Genomic DNA, 27,288 nt, shown 5'->3' with positions numbered 1-27,288 from the left:
CATATTTATAGAAAAAAATCCCATTTTCACTCTGCAACATCGAGTACACACTAATTTCTGCAAAACACCTGTGGGGTTAACATGCTCACTACACCCCTAGGTGAATACCTTGAGGGGGTGTGGTTTCCAAAATGGGGCCACTTCTGGGGGGTTTCCACTGTTTTGGTCACACAGGGGCTTTGCAAATGTGACATAGCGACCAGAAACCAATCCAGCAAAATCTGCACTCCAAAAGCCAAATGGCGCTCCCTTCTGAGCCTTGCCGTGCGTCCAAACAGCAGTTTATGACCACATATGGGGTATTGCCGTACTCGGGAGAAATTACTTTACAATTGTTGTGATTCTTTTTTGAAGAAAATGGATTTTCTTTTTATTTTCACTGCCCAATCCTAATAAAATCTATGAAACACCTGTGGGGTCAAAATGTTCACTATACCCCTAGATGAATTCCTCAAGGGGTGTAGTTACCTAAATGGAGTCACTTTTTGGGGTGTTTTCACTGTTTTGGTTCCTCGGGGGCTTTGCAAATGCGACATGGCCTCTGCAAACCATTCCTGCTAAATTTGAGCTCCAAAAGCTAAATGGCGCACTTTCCCTTCTGAGCCCTGCTTTGTGTCCAAACAGCCGTTTATGACCACATGTGGGGTACTGTTTTACTTGGGAGAAATGCTTTGGAAGTGTTGTGGTGCTTTTTCTCCTTTATTCCCTGTGGAAACGGAAAAAAATTTGCTAAACCTACATTTTCTTTGAAAAAATGTAGATTTTCATTTTCACGGCCTACTTCCAATAATTTCTGCCAAAAACCTGTGGGGTCAAAATGCTCACTATACACCCCTTAAGGAAATGATCTAGGGTTAATTTCCAAAATGGGGTCACTTGTGGAGGGTTTCCACTGTTTGGGCATCACAAGACCTCTTCAAACCTGACATGGTGCCTAATAATATATGCTCATAAAAAGAAGGCCCCAAAATCCACTAGGCGCTCCTTTGTTTCTGAGGCCTGTGTTTCAGTCCAGTATCACACTAGGGCCATATGTGGGATATTTATAAAAACTGCAGAATCTGGGCAATAAATATGGAGTTGCGTTTCTCTTGTAAAACCGTCTGTGTTCCAAAAAATGGATAAAAAATTAATTTGTGCGAACAAAAAAAAAAGAAATGTGTAAATTTCACCTCTACTTTGCTTTAATTCCTGTGAAATGTCTAAAGGGTTAAGAAACTTTCTAAATCCTGTTTTTAATACGTTGAGGGGTGCAGTTTTTAAAATTGGGTGACTTATTGGGGGTTTCTAATATATAAGGCCCTCAAAGCCACTTCACAACTTAACTGGCCCTTGAAAATATAGGCTTTTGACATTTTCTTGAAAATGTGAGAAATTGCAGCTAAAGTTCTAAGCCTTGTAACGTCCGAGAAAAATAAAAGGATGTTCAAAAAACGATGCCAACATAAAGTAGACATATGGGGGATGTTAATTAGCAACTATTTTGTGTGGTATAATTGCCTGTCTATACAGGCCTATTGTACAAGGAAAAACATGTACAAGCAGTGAGTATCAATGCATGACCAACTCAAACATTTATTACAGTCACAGGAGATAAAGTCAACTTGCAAGAAACATCCCTAGATTTCCCCAAACAAAAAAAAGAACAGCAAAGAATCAGCAAGAAGTCCTCATGCACACGGCCGTGCCTGTAAACAAAATATGGGAGCACGGGCCGTAAAACGCAAAAGATAGAACATGTTCTATGGCACGGACACCTATCCGTAGAGATACGGAAAGGTGTCCGCGGCCAATAGAACCAAACGGGTGCATAATTGCGGACCGTATTACGATTCGCAATTACGGAGATTTTTTTACAGTCGTGTGCATCGGGCCTAACCAATTTAGAATTTCAGGCTGGTCCACGCAAGGCGTAAATACAGCGGATTTTTCTAAATGCATTTTGTTGTGGAAAATCCGCAGCATAAGGCCCCATGCACACGACCGTATAAGGCCCTATGCACATGACCGTATTATCATCTATTCGTAAACACTGTCCGTAAATACGGTCCGTATTGCATCCGTATATACGGATCCGTAAAAAAAGGGAGGCTGCAAATTACGTCACCAACATGTTGCATAGCAATGCTTCTGTAAATACGGACGGTTTATGGTTGCACATCCTTGCCGTAATTACTGACAAGAAAAGGTCCAGGTTCTATAATTTTTACAGCACGGACACCCATCAGTAAATATGCTGAAAGGTGTCCGCGGCCAATAGAAATGAATGGGTCCTTAATTACTAATCAAATATACGGTCGTGTGCATGGAGCCTAAACAGCATCAGAGGAGTGGACAAGATTTCAAGAAATCTCATTCACGCTCTGCAGCATGTCAATTGTGGTTTACGGAATCGCCAGGTAGTTTGTTGCAGGTTTTCCCCATTGAATTCTATGGGGATCTAAAACCAGCAACAGACAGTCATGTGTTGTGACTTTTGCGACTAAATCACAGCGAATGCGCAGCAAAAAATCATATGCAGGCCGGTCAAAAAACTCGGTGTTAACTGGCCCGAATACAGTTTTATATAAGAAATTCATTCTGAAAAGATGACTAGATAAACAGACGAAACGGTCTCCAGAATTATTCCCTTGCCGTCATTTTTCAATTTTAGATTTTTCCTCCCCATCTTCCAAAAGCCATAACTTTTTTATTTTTCTGTCCAAATAACCGTATGAGGGCTTTTTCTTTTGCGGGAGGAGTTGCAGTTTTTCGCGGCACCATTTATTGTACCATATAATATACTGGGAAACTGGCAACAAAAATTTAGCGTTTTAGAATGGGATCGATAAGCAGCGATTCCTTAATTATTTTTTGAGTTTCGTTTTTTCCATCGTTCACGTGCGGTAAAAGCAACTATGTAAATTTCTTTTGCGGGTCAAAATGATTATGGCAAAACCAAATTTTCATTAACGTTTTACTACTTTTATAAAGAAAAAACTAATTGTTAAAAAAAATATTTATTTTGTGTTGCCATATTTTTTGACCCATAATATTGAAATTTTTCCGTCGATTGAGTGGTGTGATCTTGTTTTTTGCAGGATGAGCTTTCATTTTTACTGGTACCATTTTGGGGTACATATGACTTATTGATCACATTTTATTCCATTTTTTTTTCGAGACGAGGACCAGCAATTCTGGCGTTTTGTTTTTCTTTTACAGCGTTCACTGTGCAGGTAAATAATGTTATATTGTAATAGTCCAGACATATGTTTATTGATTTTTTTTTTACATTACTTTGGGTAAAAAAAATTGGAAAAAGTATTTTTTTCTCACTTTTAATATTTTTCTTTGTATAGAAAAAAAAACCTGTTTTTACTTTTTTGTTTTATTACTTAAACTATCGATCATTTGATTACTTGCACAATATACTGCTATACGTATGTATTGCAGTATTTTTATTAAAAGGAGCAGAAGGATGGCAGACCTGGGGGCCTTCACTACATAACAACCATCGGCAACCCACAAACGCGTTGAAGGGACGCCGATGGGCTGTGGGAGGGGGCCGCCCCCTCCTTCTAACGGCTTAGACGCTATTGACTGCTGTATCGAAGTGGTTGATCAGCCATGATCAGAGTGATCTCCGATCACGGCCATTGCAGTGAAGCGTCGAATGTAACACCCAGCTGACAACCGCTGAGTATAGAGCGGGCTCAGCCTGCTCCATACTTCCTCTCCCTGGCTATGACATAATCATGCGTTAAATGTTGGCAAGGGATAAATTTACGTTTACTAAGCAATAGCAAAACAAAGCCATATAATAAAAGCCCATTTAAACTGGCCAATAATGGTCTGAAATGGTGTTCTTAGGAATGCTCGTTCCAGATTATTGGCCTGTGTAAACAGGGCAGAAAGTCAGCCAACAAATGCAGCCTATAAAATCATTGTTCTCGGCTGCACATCTCCCTGTGTAAACTGGGGATGTGCTGCCAACAATGATGGGAACAGAACAATCGTATTAACGATAGTTTGTCCCTCTACAGTAGAGCAACGGCCTGTGTAAGGGTATGTTCCAACAGGTCAGATACACTGCGTAAAACTACACTGCGTATTCGACCTAGAACCCGCGACCAAAATGTGGTGCAGATTTTCGTCCGGAATGACCGCTGCTGAAAATAGAGGTGAAAAAAAAAAAAAAAAGCCAATACTTACCTCACTGGTGTTGCTATTAGCGACATATCCCTCTTTTCTCTGAGCAAGCCCAGCCTCCTGTGATGACACTGAAGTCCATGTGACCGCTGCAGCCTGTGATTGGCTGCAGCAGTCACAAGCATCCCAGGAGGCCGGGGTACACAGAGAACAGCCCGGAAGAAAAGAAGCTGTCGCTATGTCAATGCCAGGGAGAATGGGATAAGTATAGACTTTAGTTAAAGGGGTTTTCCCATGAGGGACATTTATGACATATCCACAGGATATCAGAAAAAAGGAGATTTTTGAAGCAGCACTAGTCCCGAGTATGGTGCGGTGCACGCTGTCAAGCCAGGCAAACCCACTCAAGCACGATGTATATCCAAAGAAGTAGTAGGACAACAGCACACGTCTTCAAATCAGCAAAGTGGTTTTATTGTCAAGACATCCACAAACGACAAGCAACGTTTCGACCCATAGTGAGTGAAGGGTCTTTGTCAAAGACCCTTCACTCACTATGGGTCGAAACGTTGCTTGTCGTTTGTGGATGTCTTGACAATAAAACCACTTTGCTGATTTGAAGACGTGTGCTGTTGTCCTACTACTTCTTTGGATATCCACAGGATATGTCATAAAAGTCAGATAGATGCGGGTCCCAACTCTGGGACCAGCATCTATCTCTAGAACGGGGCCCCCTAAACCCCATTCTAGCTTTTTGTGCTCACATTGCCTCCCGGGCCGGCCACTTACAGTTTTTTTATCACATATGCAGCCCTAGTGTGCACTTTGTGGATTTTGGGGGCTCCTTTTTATTAGGATGTTTACCATGCACCATTTAGTGTTTGAAGAGTCCAAAGGAGGCGGCAAAACACAAGAAACAACACCCTATTTTGAAAACCACATTCCCAAGGAATTTATCTAGGTGTGCAGTGAGCATTTTGACCCCACAGAAGTTTCACAGAATTAATTAGAATTAGGAGCTATTTTTCCAATAATATGTAGCTTTAGGCCTCATGCACACGACCGTAGTGCTGTGCACGGCCATAATTTGCGGCTCAAGACGGCCGCGGAGTGTCACCCACAGGCCGTCCGCAAATCGCGGGCAGTGGACATGGCCGCGTGCATTCATTTCTATGAGCCTGGACCGCAAAATACGGCCGTAATAAGACACGTCCTATCTTTTTGCGGTCCTGGGCAACGCACGGACTGTGGAAACCACGGTCGTGTGCATGGCCCCATTGAAATGAATGGGGCCGCAATTCACCCGCAGATTCGCGGGTGTATTGCGGCCGCAAAAATACGTTCATGTGTAAGTTTATCTCTTGAATTCCTCAAGGAAATGAAATATTTTAAAGCACACTGAAAATTGTTAGGCAATTTCTCCTGAGAACGGGTATACCCCATATGTGGTCATAAACTGCTGTTTTGGCACATGGAAATGCTCAGAAGCTATGGCTACAGATGACACTTTTTGAACATTGCATAAAAACATTAATATTAATAAAAATTATAGTAGTAGTAGTGGTTATTAGTAGTAGTAGTAGTAATGTATTCATATTTTACGAGTTTGATTATTTATTGATTAAATGTCATGATGAATCTGGACTAACCTAAAATCTGCTGCAACCAAGTTAAATGCATTGTAAAGATGTCCCTCAGCAGATATCTTCTTCAAGTATGAAAAGCTATCAAGATCGGAAGTCAGGAAGTTGGCCACCAGGGCACCTGAGTGGAGAAGAAAAACCACACAATTACTATTCACTGGGATTGTAAGTTTATCAAATAAAGCATTGAACATACAGTTGAATGTGAATATATGTTTGAGATCTACTGATGAAATCACGTTTTATTGTTTGTTTTTTTAAATATAAAAAGTGTCATTTTGACATAAGTTTGTGTGTGATGTACTCCAAATTGAATAAATGGATGGCGTATGTACATTTGGTGAAAGTAATGTCCTTCAGAAAAGCTCATGCAGGGTGCACAACAATATTCTGGCACATAGTTTTATGAGTTTGGAACATATTCAAAGAGAAAAAAAAACAAAAAAAACAGTAGCCCAAACAAGAGAAACATGAAAAAAGGTGGCCATATGCCTTAGGCTACATTCACATGACAGCGAAAAAAAATTGCCATTAACAACTGATCAACTGTCAGTTTTTCATGGCCATTTTGCATCAGTGGGTCTCCAAATTTTCATCCATTTCCAGTCCGTCTGTCCGTTTTTAATAGCCATTTGTTATCCGTTTTCCGTGCATTTTTCATGGCTGTTAAAAAAAAAACTGATGATTTAATTTGTCTGTTTTTTTTTGTCCAAACCCTGTGAAAACACCAGTGCCCATGAAGATAGTGCCGCAATGACCCTGAAGATCGTGTCACAGCGCCCACTGTAGATAGTGTCCATATAGATAATGCCAGTGCCCACATAGTGTCAGTGCCCATGGTGCCATAGTGCCCACATAGAGTGGCAGCGCCCACGTAGATAGTGCCACAGTGCCCACATAGATAATAAGACACACACACTACCCATGTAGATAGCACCAGTGTCCTCTCTAGAAAGTGGCCATATAGTGCCACAGTGCCCATGTAGATACCGTTGTGCAACACCCCCTTAAAGATCGCGCCATACGACACCCCCAGTAAATAGCGCCACACGACACCCTCCCCTGTAGATATGTAGATAGCACCGCCAGACACCCTCCCCTGGAGAGAACGCCACCAGACACCCTCCCCTGTAGATAGCGCCGCCAGACACCCTCCCCTGTAGATAGCGCCGCCAGACACCCTCCCCTGTAGATAGCACCGCAAGACACCCTACCCTGTAGTTAGCGCTAGCAGACAACCTACTCTGTAGATAGTGCCACCAGTCACCCTACTCTGTAGATTGCACCAGACACCCCCCTGTAGTTAGCGCCAGACACCCCCCCCTGTAGATAGCATCAGACACCCCCCCCCCCCCTCCATTGGTGCTCCCTCTAGGAGTGGAATCCACAGCTAGAGCGTCGGCAACACTCTGGCCGGGGTTTCCGCTCCAGGAGGATCCTCTGACGTCACTGTCCATATATGGATAGTTACGCCAGGGGCTCTTCCAGGAGCGGAATCACCGGCCAGAGTGTCGACAACACTGTGGTCGCGGATTCCGCTCTAATAGGATCCCCTGATGTCACTGTCCATATAGGGACAGTGATGTGAGAGGCTCTCTCTAGGAGTGGAATCTCCGGCCAGAGAGTTGCCGACGCTCTGGCCTGGGATTCCGGCAGTGACATCAAGGACTACCCTGCGCTTAAAGTAGCGCTGTGCCCTGGGAGTCCTCTTTGCTAGGATCAGTTTTTAAAAAAACTGATCCATTGAGCTCTATGGGGGCCGTCTGGCGTGAAAACTAGAAAGTACGACTATAAATGCAAGGTTATTCAAAGGTTGAGCTTTACTTTAATATTGAGCAAGTATGAGATGCGTATTAACGCTTGCAGAAATGTGTTGGGGCACAATAAAAGAAACAAATATTTTTTTTTTTATTGATTTGGGAAGTGAGAATTGTAAACAGGAATGGTTAGTGGAAATTACAAGTGAGAGCATGCAGAAAGTGACTAGTAGTTTGAGGCACAGTGGTATTGATTCCCAGAGGTTTGATACAGGAGAGGATATGTGCTCTGACTGTCACACATTCCTCAACATTGGAATTGCAAAACCAATAAGGAAAAGTTTTGGAATTGTGGAAATCACAGGATCGATAAACATGTACTGATATGCAAATGATAAAAAAATGGAATTAATGTATTCCAAACATTTTGATTTATTCAGTATCGAGTATGAGCGCCACGGGCAGAAATACACACGCTTACACGCCTTGGCATGCTATCGAAGAGGTTATTAATGGTTGTCTGGAAAATTTTATGCCACGCTAAAATGCACTTGAGCACGCAAATCATCAAGATTGACTGCTGGCACCTCCCTTTGCAATTGCCGACCAATGACGTCCCAGATGTGCCCGATAGGAGACAAATCCAGAGACAATGCAGGTCATGGTAGCTAGTTTAGGCCAGGCAGGCTGCTCACAGTAGCACGAGTAACATTCTGTCTGGCGTTGTCCTGTTGAAAAAATGGCTTTCTGGGACACTTTGGAGAAATAGCTGTACCACTGTTTCCATGGTATCTATGAATTCCGAATATTTATCAAGGAGCCATATCATGTGTCAAGGGGTTGCTAGGGTCAGATTTATAGTGACAAATGTTAATATGTATAGATTTTTTTATGTAATTGAACACTAAACATAGAAGAGGTACAGGAAAATAAAACAATATCCCAGCACTTCCTCCCTTAATCTTCTATCCTTTTTTTGTCTTATACTGCAATTAATATGGAAAGATATGTAAAGAATTCCTATATACTAGTATGTGTTCCAGGAAATCAGCCATTTTCCTCGCTCCGCCCCCTCACAATTCTTTGTCTAGTGAAGACAACTGGCTGCAGCAGTAGCCTACCCCTTCTACAGTTTGCACATTTACACTGCCTTGCAAATGTATTCACCACCTTGGTGTTTTTTCTGTTTTGTTACATTACAACTCAAATTAAAATTTATTTTTGATTTATTTATTTTGGGGGGGGGGGGGGGGGTTGTACCGTTTGATTTACACAATATGTCTACCACTTCGACGGTGCAAAATATTTTTTACTGAGACGCAGAATTTTAAAGTGCAGAAGTATTAACCCCCTGAGTCAGTATTTTGTAGAGTCGCAATTTGAGGCAAGTACAGATTATAGTCTATTGGGGTATGTCTCCATTAGCTTAGCACATCTATAAACTGGGATTTTTGCCTATTCTTTCAGGCAAACTGCTCCAACTACCTCAAGTTAGATGGGTTGCATTGGTGTATAGAAGTTTTCAAGTCATGCCACAAATTATCAATTGGATTAAGGTCTGGTCTGTGACTAGGCCGTTCCAAGAAATTTAACTGTTTCCACTTAAACCAAAAAAGTGTAGCTTTAGCGCTATGTTTAGGGCCACTGTCCTGATGGAAGGTGAACCTTTATCCCAGTCTCAAATCTTTTGCAGACTTAAACAGGTTTTCCTCAGAATCGCCCTGTATTTACTGCCATCTATCTTTCCTTCAACCCAAGACCAGTTTTCCAGTCCCTGCCAACATGCTTCACTGTGGGAATGGTGTTTTTTGGGTGATTGGACGCGGGGTATGCGTCACACAAAGAGTTTCCCATGAAGGCCAAAAAGTTACATTTCAATCTAATCTGACCAGAAAACCTTCTTCCATGTGTTTGAAAACTATTTCACCTGCGGTTTGACAAAGGCAAACACAAAATGTATTTTCCTTTTGTTTTTCTCTGAGCAATGTTTTTTTTTCTGGCCACTCTTCTATAAAGCCCCACTCTGTAGAATGTAAGGCTTGGGCATCGTTCACATATGCGTCAGGGCTTTATTCTGACGTTCTGTCTGAGCTTTCCATCAGTGCGGAGCAGTGACTGAAACAAATGAAAACCATAGGTATTCATTCCTCGCTGCAGGACAACTGTCCCGTACTGTAATCATGTTTTCAGTACGAGACAGTAGTTCCACGGAAAGGCAGGGACTCCTAGCATCATACATAACTATGATGCTAGGAGCCCGGCTCCCTGCAGTGTGTTCGGTCCGGGATTAGCGGCCGGAATACATTCCGTCCATTACAGACGTAATGTGCTCGTGTGAATCCAGCCTTATAGTGATCCTATGGACAGATTCTTCGATCTGTGCCGATTCTTACGTCACAATTTTATCTCTGACTGGTTTGGTCCTTGGTCTGCATGTTGCTTGCTTAGTGGTGTTGCCAACTCAGGAGCCTTTCAGAGCAGGTGTATTTATACTGACTTCATGTGACAGGTCATGTGACACTTTGTTTGCACACAGGAGGACCTTATTCAACAAATTTGACTTCTGAAGGTAATTGGTTTGATCAGACCTTATTTAGGGGTTTAATAGCAAAGGGGGTGAATACATATGAATTGAAAACTTTGTTTGTTTTTATTTTTTTACACGATATATTTTTTGTTTTTTAATTCCACTAACAATTCAGACTACTTTGTGAGGTCCATTACATAAAATCACATTTAAAATCCATTTTAATTCCAGGTTGTAATGCAAGGCACTATATCTCTGATTTACTTTTATCATTCACTTAAAGGTTTATAGTTCTTTTAAAATAATGGTTTGATGTAAAGTTGATGCAAGAAAACCATTGTGAGTGTATTATGGAATTCTATTTTTAAAAGATGGCATTTTGTGTGCGCTCTCAAAAATGTAGAGTTTGGCAGTATAGTATATGTTTGAGATGTCCAATAATTTTTTTTAATCAAATTTGTAGGGGACCAGATGTTGCATGCCTGATGTTTCAGCATTTGTGTGAAAGCTCTTGGAAATATAAACGTGCGATGCATTTTAATTTTGCATACCTTGATCTATAATATTTACAGTGTATTTTGTGTGGAAATATCTGCGTGTATACTAGATTTATTCACAATGAAATTTAATTTAGTTTTTTTCCCCACAAACAATCGTGGTTTGTCACAAAGTTGCATGAAGATCATCACGGCCATAAACCACTAGGATGGAATTTTAAATACTTTAGGATGCCTGCTTTCAGAAAATATAAAAGGTCTAGGGGTAAACTCATTAAAAGGCATGTAATCCCTGTTTTTTTAAATTGCAATTTGCTGCTTAAAAATAAATCTAGGGTCTTTAAAGTTAAGAGTCACAGAAAAAAACATTCTTCGAGGTATTTTTGCAACGTCTGCATGTTCTCAGTAGCTATTGCCTGTTACATCCTAGAACGATGAATCACTTAAAGAGGCTCTGTCACCAGATTATCAAATCCCTATCTCCTATTGCATGTGATCGGCGCTGCAATGTAGAGAACAGTAAAGTTTTTGTTTTTTTAAAAACGATCATTTTTGGCCAAGTTATGAGCTATTTTATATTTATGCAAATGAGCCTTTCTAATGGACAACTGGGCGTGTATTGTGTTTACTTGTTTTACTAGCTGGGCGTTGTGAATAGAAGTGTATGATGCTGACATATGATGCTGACAAACACTTCTATTCACAACACCCAGCTAGTAAAACAAGTAAACACGCCCAGATGTTACAAACACAAGACACGCCCAGTTGGAAATAAGAAAACTCGCCCAGTTGTCCATTAGAAAGGCTCATTTGCATAAATATAAAATTGCTCATAACTTGGCCAAAAATGATCGTTTTAAAAAAAACAAAAAACGTTACTGTAATCTACATTGCAGCACCAATCACATGTAATAGGAGATAGGGATTTGATAATCTGGTGACCGAGCCTCTTTAAATTGACAAATGAAAAGGTGTTGTATTTTCAAGTTGTAATCCTAAACTAACCAATATCCAAACAGTTTATCAAATGGCTGCTCAGCTAAACACGGTTATATTTTTAACGTTTCACACATGAAGATAAATGTACTTGTCAGGCACCTCCAAATAAAGTGAGAAACAATGATGCTTTTATAGTAATATTTTACACCTGTCAACCCGAAGTCCGTTACATGTTCTCTCCCACCGAAATACATGATGGTAATGTACCTTGAAACGTAGCAGGTCAGAAGGTCTCATCATGCAGTGCTTGTTTGTATAGGATGACCAGAGTTCAGCCTATGATTTGATATGATGTAGATTTAAAGTCCTTTTGTGATGTTTTGTTTTCTGTTGGTTCAATTGATTTAATCTGACAGATTCAATTTTTCCTAAAACTGGTAACCTTTACACTTGAAAAGAATTAAATTTATCTAATTGTTTATTGTACAAGACAACCCAGCCTGATTGATGGCTCACAGACTCCAGGACAGGACGCCTGACAGGGTTGTTTATGTTCACATCCAATAGTTACAGATAAGAGTTTGGCTGTGCTAAATATAGATAATATGGCTGATAAATCGTTCATTCCTTCTGATAGATTTTCATCAATGTTTGATGCCTTAATTAGAAAGATTTTAAGCTGTAATTTTTTTCTCTGGGGATCTGCATTATGGTTAAATCATTACAGGTAAATGATAATTCACCCCAAAAAAATTTCTGGGGAAATCTAGTAACCTTTTATCATTTATCATATTTGTTCGTTCCAATAACAAAAAAGTCTATTGGATAGTTTGTTAAAAATATCATGTCCGCTCACCACTGCAGAAATGATTGTGTGTAGCTTCACTTGGTACAAGCCAACTTGTAAAAATGAAAGGAAGAGCCGAGCACACAGGAACTCTCTCGTTAAACAAACTTTATTTCATGAAAGAAAAATAAATTTCATATACAATCTTGCTTACACGAAGCCCTTACTAAGCATATAAGAAGGATTGCGTATGGATTTGATCACTCTTCCATGAAATAAAGTAAAGTTAATTTAGCTGGATGGTTCCTGTGTGCTATACACTTCTGTTTTGCGGTTTTATGCATAGCCTGAAACCCCCTTTGAATCCTTTTTAGATATAACTCCACTTTTGATGGTACCATGTCTAAAATATTCAAGCATTAGATGTTGGACAAATCTCAAACATATTTTTAGTAGCTAAACGCCATTTTACAAAGGGCAAATATCGGGAAAATGTGCGTTCATATAAAAACGCTTGTTCATCTGCTGATTGTATAGTTTACGCAGCATAAAATAATATCAGGGAGACGTGCTGCCGACATGATAGAAATGCATGGGGACGAGTGATCGTAGTAACGATCGCTCTTCCCCATACATTACTGATCATATCTCCTTGTTTTCTCATTGATCGGAGCTCATTTCTACAGCCAAAAATGGCAGGTATAAAGGACCATAACTCACCCCAATCCAAAGCCTTATCCTGTGGCCAATTATAATAGCAAGCAGCCACCCCAGAGTGTTCATTCGTATTTTGCACTTGTGCGATCTCCTTCCATATAACATTATGGCTTGTCTGCATCCTGCTGGGCACCGGTGTTTTAACCTGCCCTTGTATCAGCAGGTTCGTATCAATCCACTCTAAGGCTGCGTGCACACTTCCGTCGGCCGTCGTACGGCCGCTAATGATGGTTCCGTGAAACACGGACCGCACACGGATGGCTTCCGTGTGCAGTCCGTTGTTTCACAAACGAAATCAATGAAAAGGCCGAGACTGTTCCGTCAAAAATGGACAGAAGTAGGACCTGTCCTATTTTTGATGGAATGGCCGCACGGTTCCGTTAAAACAACGGAAGTGTGCATGGCCCCATGGAAATTAATGTGTCAGGGTGCTATCAGTTAAAACAACGGATAGCACCCTGACAAAAAAAACCTGAAGAGGGCATGAGGCCTAAGTGTCCTCTTACAGGAGCTGACTGGGCTGTGTATACAAGCGTTGACCTACGAGACCGCTCATTAAATCGGCGCTCGTTTGCTCCTTCCACAAGGAGCTATGTATGGGGACGAGCATTCGATACCACAATAGCTACTCCTCCCCATACATTTCTATCATGTCGGCAGCAAGTCTCCCTGTTTACACAGAGAGATGTGTTGCAGACAACGATAACATTTCTTGCAGCAGAAATGATCCAATCAGCTGATAAACGAGCGTTTGCTCGTTCTTCGGCTGATCGTTGCCTTGTTTGCAAATGCTCAATTTGCCCGATAATTGGCCCGTTTAAAAGGGACTTTAGTTGGGGGGCGTGGCTTGGCTGCCGGAGTGAATGGCTGCTTGAGAGCTCGGCTCCTCACTGCATCACCGGCCCACAGCGACATACCACCGCCATACCACCCCCAAACACCCTGCTGGCACCTACCTGTGCCCCTGATCACATTCCACTATATCCAGGATGCCCAGGAAGCAAAAATCGGCGGCCAAACCGGCCAAAATCCCGGACTTCTACCTACCTCACAGCCGCCCAGCAGATCAAGATGGCGCTGGAGGGAGCCCGCGCGCAGGATCCCTGACGTCCGACCCGGGCTCACCATCCTACCTCACCTCTGCTCCTCCTCGACGCAGCAGCTCGGTCCCTGCTCTGCCACCGACGGGAGCAACAACAAGCCCGCAGAGCCCGACACAGCTTGCACAGGCAGACATCTCGGCGCCGGACCTCCGGAGCCGCCATCTTGGCACAACTACACGGGGCATCTCCTCACAGCCCTCCTCTCCTTGCAGCTCCAGACGCCCTGTAACATGGGCTCCATCCCGATCTCCTCCTCTCCTCGTCAAGGACCAGGTAGGGCATACTATCACTGACTCCTGACCCTCCAATACCGGGAGACACACTTGCTAATGCACCCTCCTCCACCGACCCTATCACTGAGCACACGCTCAAAAACATGTTGCAGGCCCTACAACAATCCATACATTCTAGGTTTGCCCAGCTGCTCAAACCCATATCTGACTCACTTCAGGCAGTAGAAGACAGAGTTCAGCATGTGGAATCGAAAATGGGGGTGCTCACTACATCCCATAACGAGCTCATTGATGCCCACTATGATCTTGAGACAGATCTTTCTCATTTACAAGCTAAGGTCGCTAATTTGGAGGATAGATCACGTCGGAACAACGTTAAATTCAGAGCAGTTCCTGAGGACGTTGCTACCAAAGATTTAACCCTTTATATACAGGATTTCATAAAAGCTCTACTGCCTGATTGCTCCCCCAGGGACCTCATCATTGATAGAGCACATAGGCTTCCAAAGCCGAAACACCTGTCCGACAATGTACCGCGGGACGTGCTAGCCCGCTTTCATTTCTACCACATTAAAGGACTCGTTCATGTCTGCATCTAGGAAGAAAGAAGCGTCCCCCGCACAATACCGGATGGTCTCCGTCTATGCAGATCTTTCAGCGGCCACGTTGCAACTACGGAGGCAATTTGCGCCAATCACCTCTGCACTCAGAGACAATAAAATTCTCTACAGATGGGGATTTCCTGTGCGCCTGCTCGTCCACAAGAACGACTCCTTACACATCATCAGATCCGTACAAGATGGCATCTCTCTCCTTCTCCTGTGGAATATTCGGGTCATATTGATGGAGAATACGCCGAAAGGTGCTCCCCCTCCTGTTGCAGAGGAATGGCACATGGTCCGGTCACGCAATCGTCCACGGCGTTGAGGTGGTTCGCTTACTAGGATGCACTGCCGTCCACTGTACCGGTTTTCAAGATGACTGTTTTCCCCCATTATTGTCCTGAACACAGCCGGTGTTCAGACACATTTCCTTTAATGTACATTTTTCTTTTGTTTTGGTTTGTCCTGTTTTGCCACATATCTGCAGACCTGCCGAGGTAGCTATATGTTTTTCCATAATGCCTTTTCCTTGATGAATTCTGTAATGCATTGGTATGTACTCCTGTTCACCCAATTCGATACACGGTTCTTTTCATGTGTCCGCAAGCAACAACACACCTTACATAGTCATGGCGCTTAAATTTGCTTCCATTAACGTTAATGGCTTGAACAACCCATATAAACGCTCTACTATGTGGAAAGCAGCCCTTAAAATCTCCTGTGACGTCCTCTGTGTGCAAGAGACGCATTTATTAGAAAAGGATGCCGTTCGCCTGAAACATCCTGCATTCCCCCACGTTTTTCAATCTCATCACTCAACCAAAACTAGGGGTGTGTTGTTGGCTGTGAAAAACACGGTCGCTTTCCAAATGTCTGAGCTATTAACTGATCCCAATGGCCGATATATTATCTTGCGGTGCTCTATTAACAATGTCCAATATACCATAGTTACAATATACGCCCCTAATCGTCACCAATTGAAGTTCTTACACAAGATGACACGCCTAATTTCTAAACACAAACAGGGTAGACTGGTCTTGTGTGGGGACTTCAATTCTGTAATGGACGCGGAGTTGGACTCAACCTCGCAATCCCGCCATTCACATGCCGTCATAGGTGATTTGCTCTGGAAGGAAGAAATACACGACATTTGGCACATGCAACACAGCTCGGAGAGGGATTTCACTCATCATTCTCAGGTACACAATAGTTATGCCAGACTAGACATGTTCCTAGTAGACAAGGAAACTATTTTCCTAGCTGAGTCCACGACTATTGGTGACGTCTGTTGGTCAGATCACGCTCCTCTCACCCTGACTCTCAAGGAAGCACAAACACATCGGAATTGCAGCCCTATGGAACGCCCACAAGGCCTACATTAGAGGCACCTTTATCAGACTGGGCCATATGGTTAAAAAACAAAAAGGTAGCGGAGGTCTTGGGCCTGACGGAGGAAATCCGATGCTTAGACGCAAAAAACAAAGTTGCTCCCACAGACGCCCAAGCGTCTCAGCTCCTACTTCTAAGACAACGTCTCAGATTGTGTCTGCTGTCAGAGTATGAAAAATCCCTTAGAAAAACTAAAGCGAAATACTATTCCCAAAATAATAAGGCAGGGAAACTATTAGCAGCGCGCCTCAAACTCCAGCACCAGAAATCCAGAATTCCATACCTCCGGAATCCTCAGTCTCAAGCCAAAATTGTAGATCCTAGGGACATAGCTGAACAGTTCCGTAAATATTACTCCTCCTTGTATAATATTAGAGATGATCCTTTTGTCGAGCGGCCAATCCCCTCTGATATACAAGATTTCCTCCAATCTGCCTCTCTACCTAGTCTCACCCCAACGCAACTTCAGACACTAAACGCCCCTATCACCGAATCAGAAATTTTAAAAATCATACAATCCCTTCCACAAGGGAAAGCCCCTGGTCCTGACGGAGTCACTACCTTATATTATAAAAACTTTGCTACCCAACTAGTACCATATTTGAGTAGATTTTTCCAACAAGCCATGGCCTGCGGTTCATTCCCTAGGGAAAACCAAGCGGCACTAATTGTCACACTACCCAAACCAGGGAAAGCTACTGACGCACCTCAAAACTTCCGGCCTCATTGCTTAATGCCGATCTTAAACTCTACGCAAAGTTGATAGTCAATAGACTCACTCCTATGTTAGCCACCCTGATAAGCAGTGACCAAGTCGGTTTCATCAAAGGCAGACAAGCATCCGACAACACCCGTCGGGTCTTGAATCTACTACACCATCTGGAATCAACTAAAGAGCGGGCGACGCTTCTAGCACTGGACGCAGAAAAGGCGTTTGACCGTATTAATTGGACATATGCCTTTTCAACCCTATAGAAAATGGGGTTGGATGGTGACATCCTGACTGCTATTCAGGCTCTGTATTCTGCTCCGTCGGCCAGAGTGTACACCAATGGTGTCCTCTCTCGGGATTTTGATATCTCTAATGGTACCTGTCAGGGCTGTCCCCTGTCCCCAATAATATTCATCCTCTCTATGGAACCCCTGGCCCAGCACATCAAAAAACATAGCTTAATTCATGGTATAAAAATTGGTAACAGAGTGCATACTATCTCATTGTATGCGGATGATATCATTTTGTCCCTTTCTCAGCCTGTTAGTTCACTTGAATCGGTTATGGATGTTATTAAATCCTTTGGCAAACTCTCCTATTATAAGCTAAACACCCAGAAATCCCAGATGCTACCCCTACACTTAGATTCCGACACATTGTATTTTCTGAAATCGAAATACGCATTTGACTGGAGAATAGATGGCATTCAATACTTAGGCATTATCATCTCTCCCTCCTTCCGTGACCTATACAAAGTCAACTATGAACCCCTACTTCAATCCATACATACAGAATCTGACAGACTTCTCCAACACGACACGTCATGGATAGGACGCATAGCGGCATACAAAAGGCTTCTTTTACCCAGATTATTATACCTATTTCGCACCCTCCCAATCAGCTTGCCCTCCAAGTTCTTTGTGACGGCACAAAAAACACTATCCCGCTTTGTTTGGTCTGGATGTAAACCCAGAACCTCCCGACATATCTTGTCCCGTGACAGAAAGTTAGGTGGACTGAGTGTCCCAAACATACATAGCTACTATACTGCCACCCTAGTGGCACAGACTATGGATTGGTGGCATGATAATCAAGATATCCATTGGCTTCAAATTGAATCATCATACATATCTCCGATAAGCTTAAAAACCGCCTTGTTTTTGACATTCTGGGATATTCCGTCGATTCGTTCAATATCTCCACTAACTCAGGCAACCCTACAGTGTTGGTCCTACTTACACCGCACATCTACTGAACAAATCCCACTATTAAAGTCGTACATTCCCATTGATATTTTTTCACTGATTGTTCCCAACTTACCACTGTCTTCATGGTCCCTGAAAGGCATTACTAATGTATCTCACTTGTTTAAAGATAATTGCTTGGTGAGCTTTGAACATCTCGTGTGTCAATATTCTATTCCTGTCTCAGATTTCTTTAAATATCTCCAGGTTAGAGATTGTGTTGCGACTTATAACAATTTTGATGCTGTATGTCTTTTTAAAATGTTTAGGTATCTTTCTAAACGTAGCAAGGGCCTGAGATTTGTGTATAACTTACTACATTCACACTCACTCTTCACCAAAACGCATCCCATGCGGCTATGGGAAAGAGAATTGAACTGCTCTTTTTCAGAAGAAGCCTGGGTGTCTGCATTTAAATTAATTTACAAAGCATTACCCTGTATCCAACACGTAGAAGCTGCTATAAAGACCTCACTACGGTGGTACTACACCCCTGATAGACTACACAAAATGTTCCCTGAGTCATCACTTTTATGCTGGAGAAGCTGTGGCCACATTGGCACTCTTTATCATACGCTGTGGGCATGCCCTACACTCATTCAGTACTGGTCTCAGGTTTTTGATCTTGTGTCCATAGTCTCCAAATGTCATATTGCACAATCCCCCCAGATGGCCCTGTTGTTTATAGAAATGGATGCAATACCTGTAGCGCTAAGATGCTTGATTTGCAAAATCTTAGTCATGGCCAAACTGGTGGTGACTCGCCATTGGAAGGAGATTGCTGCCCCGCTATTAGGAGAACTGATTACATTTATCAATACGACATATGCATATGAAAAAATCATCTCCTTGGGTAACTCCTCGTTCCACAAATTCTCAGCAATATGGAATCCATGGTCAACTAGTGTGTACTACAATGCATAACACGATTGTGCATTTGGCCTCGAGGTCATTGTCTTTCCCCAATATGGGGTATTAAGATCTGCCAAGATGATATATGTGGCTTACATGTTCTTCTTTGCCTGTTTATTCTTTTTCTGTTCTTTTTTATGTTATGACACAATGACATCTCTCCAATCACGAGTGCCTTAATTCTTGCTCTCTATGTAGAGATGATGGATTGTACCAATGATATCGCAAAGTTTAAATGCGAAAATGTTGTTCTGTTTTTTTGCAAAAACTAATAAAAAACTATTGAAACGAAAAGGGACTTTAGTTGAGGTCGAACAGCATAGTATAAGCAAGGCATCTAAGGTGTTGTAAATGTAATTTATTTATTAAAAGACATTCTATATACCCACCACCTTTCTTATAGACCAGGAAATCAGGGCAGTTGATGATGACGAATAATTTGTGCGCGCGCTGGCCCTTTAAGGCCCTACGGGACACAGCAGGACGGAGCGGAAGCGAGCGCTGGCGTCTCCTAGGAAGGAGACAGGGACCAGCGCTCACGGATCCATGGCTGCGGGCGTCGGGGGGGGGGTGAGTAAACCCGACGGACCGTGGCCATGGACGTTACAGCATCCCCCCTCTTACGCCCCCTCTTCTTGGGACCAGAGCGGGAGAGGAACTTTTTAATGAGAGCAGGAGCACTGAGGTTCTCTTCTGGCTCCCAGGACCTCTCCTCAGGACCAAACCCTCTCCAGTCCACCAAATAGAAAGTCCTTCCTCCTACTCTCTTGCGGTCCAGGATCTCCTTTACCTCAAATGCATCAGAAGGACCGCTGGGAGCAACTGTGGGACTAGAGGTCTTGCTATAGCAGTTCAGGACCACTGGTTTCAGGAGGGACACATGAAAGGAGCTAGGGATTCTGAGGGTAGGAGGCAGCCGCAGCTTATAGGAGACAGGGTTAATTTGTTGCAGGACCTCGAAAGGACCAAGGAACCTGGGAGCGAACTTGTATGAGGGCACCCTCAAGCGAATGTTCCGAGAGGACAGCCAGACTTTAGTCCCCGGAAGATACTGAGGCGGCTCTCTTCTCCTAGTATCTGCCTTTCGCTTCATGCGATCTACTGCCAGCAAAATAGAGGACCGGGTCTGTTGCCAGATTTGCAGGAAGTCCCCATATGCAGAGTCAGCAGCGGGAACCTGAGATGAAGTCGACACAGGAAGAGGGACTCTGGGATGTTGACTGTACACGATGTGAAACGGAGTGGAAGTGGTGGACTCACTTGTGTGGTTGTTATATGAATACTCGGCCCATGGAAGAAGCTGTACCCAGTTATCGTGCTGTGAAGAGATGAAGTGGCGGACATAATTTTCCATGATCTGGTTGATCCTCTCAACTTGCCCATTGGATTGAGAGTGATAGGCAGATGAAAAGTCCAAACTCACATCCAGGAGTTTACAGAGGGCTCTCCAGAACTTAGAGGTAAACTGAACCCCCCGGTCGGAGACAATGTGAAGAGGCAAGCCATGCAAGCGAAAGATGTGCTGAATGAAGAGACTCGCCAGTCAGGGAGCAGAAGGTAGGCCAGTCAGCGGGATAAAATGTGCCATCTTAGAGAACCGGTCCACCACCACCCAGATGGTGTTGCATCCTGCCGAGAGAGGAAGGTCTGTTGCGTTGTGCTGCCAGGGGCACTGGGTACAAGCAAAGGTTGAAGCAGGCCGGCAGGCTTGGAGTGAGTCACTTTGTTAGAGGCACACACCGTGTAAGCAGAGACAAAGTCCAGAACATCTTTAGGTAGCGTGGGCCACCAAAAGTAACGAGCAATCAGGTCTTGGGTTTTACGGACACCAGCGTGCCCAGCTAGTTTAGAACTGTGTCCCCAGCGGAGAATTCCTTTTCTGTCTGCCAACCGAACAAAAGTTCTCCCCGGAGGGATATTTCTAAGCTGCAGAGGATTGGCGGTGCAGGATGGGTCTAGGATAGTCTGAAGGGACTCCACCGTGTCTTCCGTCTCAAATGATCTGGACAGGGCATCGGCCCTCACATTCTTGTCAGCGGGACGGTAGTGGAGCAGAAATTGAAAACGGGTGAAGAACAGCGACCACCTGGCTTGACGAGGATTCAGTATTTGAGCGGACTGAAGGTAGGTGAGGTTCTTGTGGTCGGTGAAGACCAGGATGGGGTGAGCTGCGCCTTCTAGAAGATGTCTCCACTCCTCCAGGGCCAATTTGATAGCCAGTAGCTCCCGATCTCCAATGGAGTAATTGCGCTCAGCAGAAGAAAACAGTCTTGAGTAGTAGCCACATACTACTGCCTTCTATTTGGAGCTCCTCTGGAACAGAAGTGCACCTGCACCAACAGAGGAAGCGTCCACTTCTAGTGAGAACTGCCGAGATACGTCAGGGTGATGGAGGATTGAAGCTGAAGTGAAGGCTTTCTTGAGGCGAATGAATGCAGACTCTGCCTCTGGAGTCCACACCTTGGCGTTCACACCCTTCTTGGTAAGGGTAGAGATGGGAGCCGTCAGAGAAGAAAAGTTCGGAATAAACTGCCGGTAGAAATTGGCGAATCCCAGGAACAGTTGTATGGCCCTTAGGCCTTGAGGACGTGGCCATTCCAGGACGGACTTTAGTTTCTCAGGGTCCATCTTAAGGCCTTGATCCGAGATGACGTAGCCCAGGAAGGGCAAAGACCTCTTTTCAAAGGTGCACTTTTCCAATTTGGCATACAAGCGATTCTCTCTTAGTCGCAGAAGAACTTGACGAACATGCCTCCAATGGGTCATCACATCTGGGGAGAAAATTAAAATATCATCGAGATAAACTACAACACACATATAGAGGAGATCTCGGAAGAGATCATTAATGAACTCCTGAAATACTGCGGGAGCGTTACACAGTCCGAAGGGCATCACTAGGTATTTGTAATGCCCATCGCGGGTGTTAAATGCCGTCTTCCATTCGTCACCCCGGCGAATCCGGATTAGATTATAGGCCCCCCGCAGATGTAGCTTAGAATTTTTTTTGGCTCCTCGTATGCGATCGAAGAGCTCGGAAATAAGTGGCAATGTCTCTGGCAAGGAGAGAGGATATACTCGTCCACGGGGAAGAGAAGCATTGGGAACCAGTTCAATGGGAAAGTCATAATTGAAGAACCTCTCCAGAATTCCAGTCAAGTGTCGGGGCGTGTAGATGGAGCCATTGCAGACCCATCAGGATAGGATTGATTGCCTTGGGTAGTACTAGGAAGGTGATCTGTTCTGAGTGAAGAGCTCCGACCCGTAGTGTCAACGGCTCTGTGATGAGCATGATCGGATCAGGCAATGGTAGACCATTCACAGAGGCAACTGCCAGGGGTCTCTCCAGACGGACTGTGGGTATTCGAAACCGATCCACTAGATCCTGCTGGATAAAATTAGCAGCGGCTCCAGAGTCAAGATAGGCGGAGGAAGGATGTGATGTCTCTCCGGTGACGATGGTCACAGGAATCGATAATCTGGAAGAGGTTTTAACGTTAGGAGACGTTCCACCTAGAGTTGCCTCTCCAATCAACCCTAGGTACTGGAGTTTCCCGGTTTCTGTGGGCATTGGCATTACAGCAAAGTAGGGATGAAATTTAGAAATTTCATTTTTTTTTGCAGAAATTAATTTTTAATCTTTTTTTCTTCTGTAACATAGAAGGTTTTACCAGAAAAACGCAACTCAATATTTATTGCTCTGATTCTATCATTTTTAGAAATACCCCACATGTGGCCCTAGTGTGCTAATTCACTGAAACACAGATCTCTGAAGCAAAGGAGCACCCAGAGGATTTTGGGGCCTCCTTTTTATTAGAATATATTTTAGGCACCATGCCAGGTTTGAAGAGGTCTTGTGATGCCAAAACAGTGGAAACACCCCCAAAAAGACACCATTTGGCAAACTACAACCCTCAGGGAATTTATCAAGGGGTATAGTGGGCATTTTGACCCCACTTTTTTTTTTTGCTGAATTTAGTGGAATGAAGCCATGAAAATGAAAATCTACATTTTTCCAATAAAACAAAGATATTTCCTACTTTTACAAGGCATAAACGAGAAAAAGCACCCCAAGATTTGAAAAGCAATTTCTCCCGATTACGGCAATACCACATATGTGGTGATAAATTGCTGTTTGGACACACGGCAGGGCTCAGAAGGGAAGGAGAACCATTTGGCTTTTTGAGCTCAAGTTTTGCGGCAATGATTTTTGGGTGCCATGTCGCATTAGCAAAGCCCCTGAGGGACCAAATCAGTGGAAACCCCCCAAAAGTGACCCCATTTGGGAAACTGCACCCCTCAAGGAATTTATTGAGGGGTATAGTGAGCATTTTGACCCCACAGTTTTTTTGCTGACTTTAGTGGAATTAGGCCGTGAAAATGAAAATCTACATTTTTTTCTTATAAAATGTTGAAATTTTACAAGGCACAAGGAGAAAAATCACCTCAACATTTGAAAAGCAATTTCTCCTGATTACGGCAATACCCCATAAGTGGTCATAAAATGCTGTTTGTACTCACGGCAGGGGTCAAAGGGAAGGGTCACCATTTGGAGCTCAAATTTAGCTGGAATAGTTTTTGGGTGCCATGTCACATTTGCAAAGTGCCTGCAGGACCAAAACAGTAAGAACCCCCTAAAGTGACCCCATTTTAAAAACTACACCCTTAAGCAATCTATCTATTTAGACCCCACTGATCTTTTGCAAAATTTACTAGAATTAGGCCGTAAAAATGAATATAAGCATTTTTTTCCACTAAAAAGTGGAATTTTTTCATTTTCACAAGGGATAAAGAGGAAAAAGCCTCATAACATTTATAAAGCAACTCCTCCAGAGTACAGAAATACCCCACATGTGGTCGTAAACTGCTGTTTGGACACACGGCATGGCTCAGAAAGTCAGGAGCGCTATTTGGCATGCAGATTTTGCTGGATTGGTTCTTGGGTGCCATGCGGCATTTGCAAAACCCTGAGGTACCAGAGTACAGTGGAAGCCCCCAAGAAGTGACCCCATTTTGGAAACTACACCCCTCAAGGCATTTAACAATTGCCTGAACATATGGCAGAGCTCAGAATTGAAGAGCAACATGCGCATTTGAAGTCCATTTTGGTGATTTTCACAGCATTGGCCCACAACTGCAATGCTCTGAGGTCAAATAGCAAAACAAACCCCCAAGTAGTGTGACCCCTAGTTTGGAAACGACACCCCTTAAGGAATTTTAAGGGGTGTAGTGAGCATTTTGCCCCCACAAGTGTTTTTCCATTAGTAATTAATGCACAGCGGATGGTGCAAAGTGAAAATAGCAATTTTCCGCTGATATGCCATTTTAGTGCGCAATATGTTGTGCCCTGTTTGTGCCACTGAAGACACACATCTCGTAAACTGCTAAGCTGGTTCCCCCGGGTATGGCGACGCCATATATTTGGCCGTAAACTGCTGTTTGGGCACACTGTAGGGCTCAGAAAGGGAGGGAGCGGCATTTGGTCTTTGGTGCGCAGATTTTGCTTGGCAGTTCTGTTTGGAAGTTTTAACCGCTTCCCGACCGCCCACTGTATATTCACGTCGGCACTTGCTGGGCTCTGTGCAGTGCCGACGTGAATTCACGGTGGGTGTTAAAAGCACGATCCGGGTGTCTCAGAGTAGCGCTGACACCCGGATCGCGCTGTTATCACCTACCTCTGTTCCCGGAGATATGATCGGGACCTGATTAGTTCAGGTCCCGGTCATGTGATCGCAGGGAAAGTGTGTTGTAGCAACGAACTGGAAAGTTTGTTGCTATAACAAACTGGAAAGTTTGTTGCTACAACAAACTTTCCCGGGGACCGATTGCTGGTGCTGCAGTCGGTTAAAAGGCAGAACCGGGGGCCATATAACGGCCCCCGGGTCTGCCATGCACAACAGCCTATGAGAACCAGCCGGATGCTGATTCTCATAAGCTTCCTGTCAGTGTGACTCTCAGAGTCACACTGACAGTTTATAATACGTTACACTACCTAGGTAGTGTAATGTATTATAGCAGCGATCAGTGCTGCCAGGCTTCAAGTAAAACAAGTAAAAAGTAAAAAATAAAGTAATAAAAAAAGTTTTATAAAAGTGTAAAAACAAGTTATAAAAGTTACAAAAAGAAATAATGCTTTTTTTCCTATAATAAGTCTTTTATTATAGGAAAAAAATGAAAATGTTAAAAAAAAGTACACATATTTGGTATCACCGCGTTCGTAACGACCCAACCTATAAAACTATAATATTATTTTTCCCGCACGGTGAACACCGCAAAAAAAAATAATTAAAAAACAATGTCAGAATCACTTTTTTTTGGTCATCAACCCTCCCAAAATATAGAATAAAAAGTGATCAAAAAGTCGCATGTACCCCAAAATAATACCAATAAAAACTACAACCCGTCCCGCAAAAAACAAGCCCTTACACCGCTTTTTTGACGGAAAAATATAAAATTATGGCTCTCAGAATATGGTGACACAGAAAATAAATAATTTTATCAAAGTGATTTTATTGCGCAATCGCCACAAAACATAAAAAACCTATATACATATGGTATCGCCGTAATCATACCGACCCGCAGAATAAAGTACAATGTCATTTATACCGCACGGTGAATACTGTAAAAAAAATAATACAAAAAACATTGTCAGAATTTATGTTTCTTTGTCACTTTGCTTCCAAAAAAATCTAATAAAAAGTGATAAAAAAAAAATCACATGTACCCTAAAATAATACTAATGAAAAGTACAGATTGTCCCGCAGCAAATAAGCCCTCACACAGCTCCGTTGGAGAAAAAAATAAAAAAGTTCTGGCTCTCAGAATATGGCGATGCAAAATGTGCAGAGTGTTCCAAAAGCGGATAGGATCAGGCGCCATTTATCAGTGTGACACAGGCCACATATCTGCGAATTATTATTTATGTACCCCATTATTATACCCTCTTATTATGCCCTGATGTACCCCGCACAGCTTACATATACCCCCACATCATAACTGAAATACGAGCAAAACCCCAAACAGAACAGTTACCAAGCAAAATCTGCGCTCCAAAAGCCAAATGGTGTTCCCTCCCTTCTGAGCCCCAGAGCGTGCCCAAACACCAGCTTACGTCCACATATATGACATTTTATATCCGGGAGAACCCGCTCAACATTGTATGAGGTATTTGTCTTCAGTGGCACAAACTGGGCACAATATATTGTGCATTAAAATGGCATATCAGTGGTAAATGTTAATTTTCACTTTGCATCATCCGCTGCGCATTAACGCCTTGGCGCACCACGACTTAATAGAATGTCGTGGTGCGAGGGGTTATATATGGAGCGGGCTCACGCGCTGCGCCCGCTCCATATTCTGCAGCTGTCAGCTGTGTATTACAGCTGACACCCGGGACTAATGGACAGGAACAGCGATCACGCTGTTACAGGAGCCTGTAAAATGACATTATACTGCAATAAATTAGTATTGCAGTGTATTGTACCAGCGACCTAATGATCGCTCGTTCCAGTCCCCTAAAGGGACTTTTGGGAGGTTTCCACTGTTTTGGTACCTCAGGGGCTTTGCATATGCGACATGACACCAGAAAACCAGTCCAGCTAAATTTGAGCTCCAAAAGCCAAATATTGTTCCTTCCCTCCTGAGTCCTGCCGTGGGTCCAAACAGCAGTTTATTACCACATATGGCGTATTGCTGTAATCAGGACAAATTGCTTTACAAATTTTGGGGTAATTTTTCTCCTTTATTCATTGTAAAAATTAAACATTTCTATGTTTTTTCAGAAAAAAGTAGATTTTCATTTTCACGGCCTAATTCCACTAAATTCAGCAAAAAAACTGTGGGGTCAAAATGCTAACTATACCCCTAGAACAATTCCTTGAGGGGCGTAGTCTTCAAAATGGGGTCAGTTTTGGGGGGATTCCACTGTTTTGCTTACTCCAGGGCGTTGCAAACGCGACATGGCACTGAAAACCAATCCAGCAAAATCTGCGCTTCAAAATCCAAATGGCGCTCCTTCCCTTCTGAGCTCTGCTGTGGGTCCAAACAGCAGTTTAGTACCACATATGGGGTATTGGCGTAATCGGGAGAAGTAGCTTTACAA

The 27,288-nt window shown here is 43.2% G+C and overlaps 1 protein-coding gene across 2 annotated transcripts in view; it reads right to left on the bottom strand.

Annotated features, from left to right (window-relative positions):
• TANGO2 (transport and golgi organization 2 homolog) overlaps positions 1-27,288 on the bottom strand; it is a 256,910-nt gene that overhangs the window by 108,588 nt on the left and 121,034 nt on the right. For both annotated transcript variants that reach the window (XM_075832535.1, XM_075832529.1), the window contains exon 5: positions 5,778-5,892. In XM_075832535.1, the coding sequence (XP_075688650.1) occupies positions 5,778-5,892 (115 nt within the window). The remainder of the gene's footprint in view (positions 1-5,777; positions 5,893-27,288) is intronic.

This window comes from Rhinoderma darwinii, chromosome 1 (assembly GCF_050947455.1).
Source record: "Rhinoderma darwinii isolate aRhiDar2 chromosome 1, aRhiDar2.hap1, whole genome shotgun sequence".
Lineage (NCBI taxonomy): Eukaryota > Metazoa > Chordata > Amphibia > Anura > Rhinodermatidae > Rhinoderma > Rhinoderma darwinii.
The sequence above is the reverse complement of the archived record's forward strand: the minus strand, read 5'-3'. Positions and strand labels throughout refer to the sequence as shown.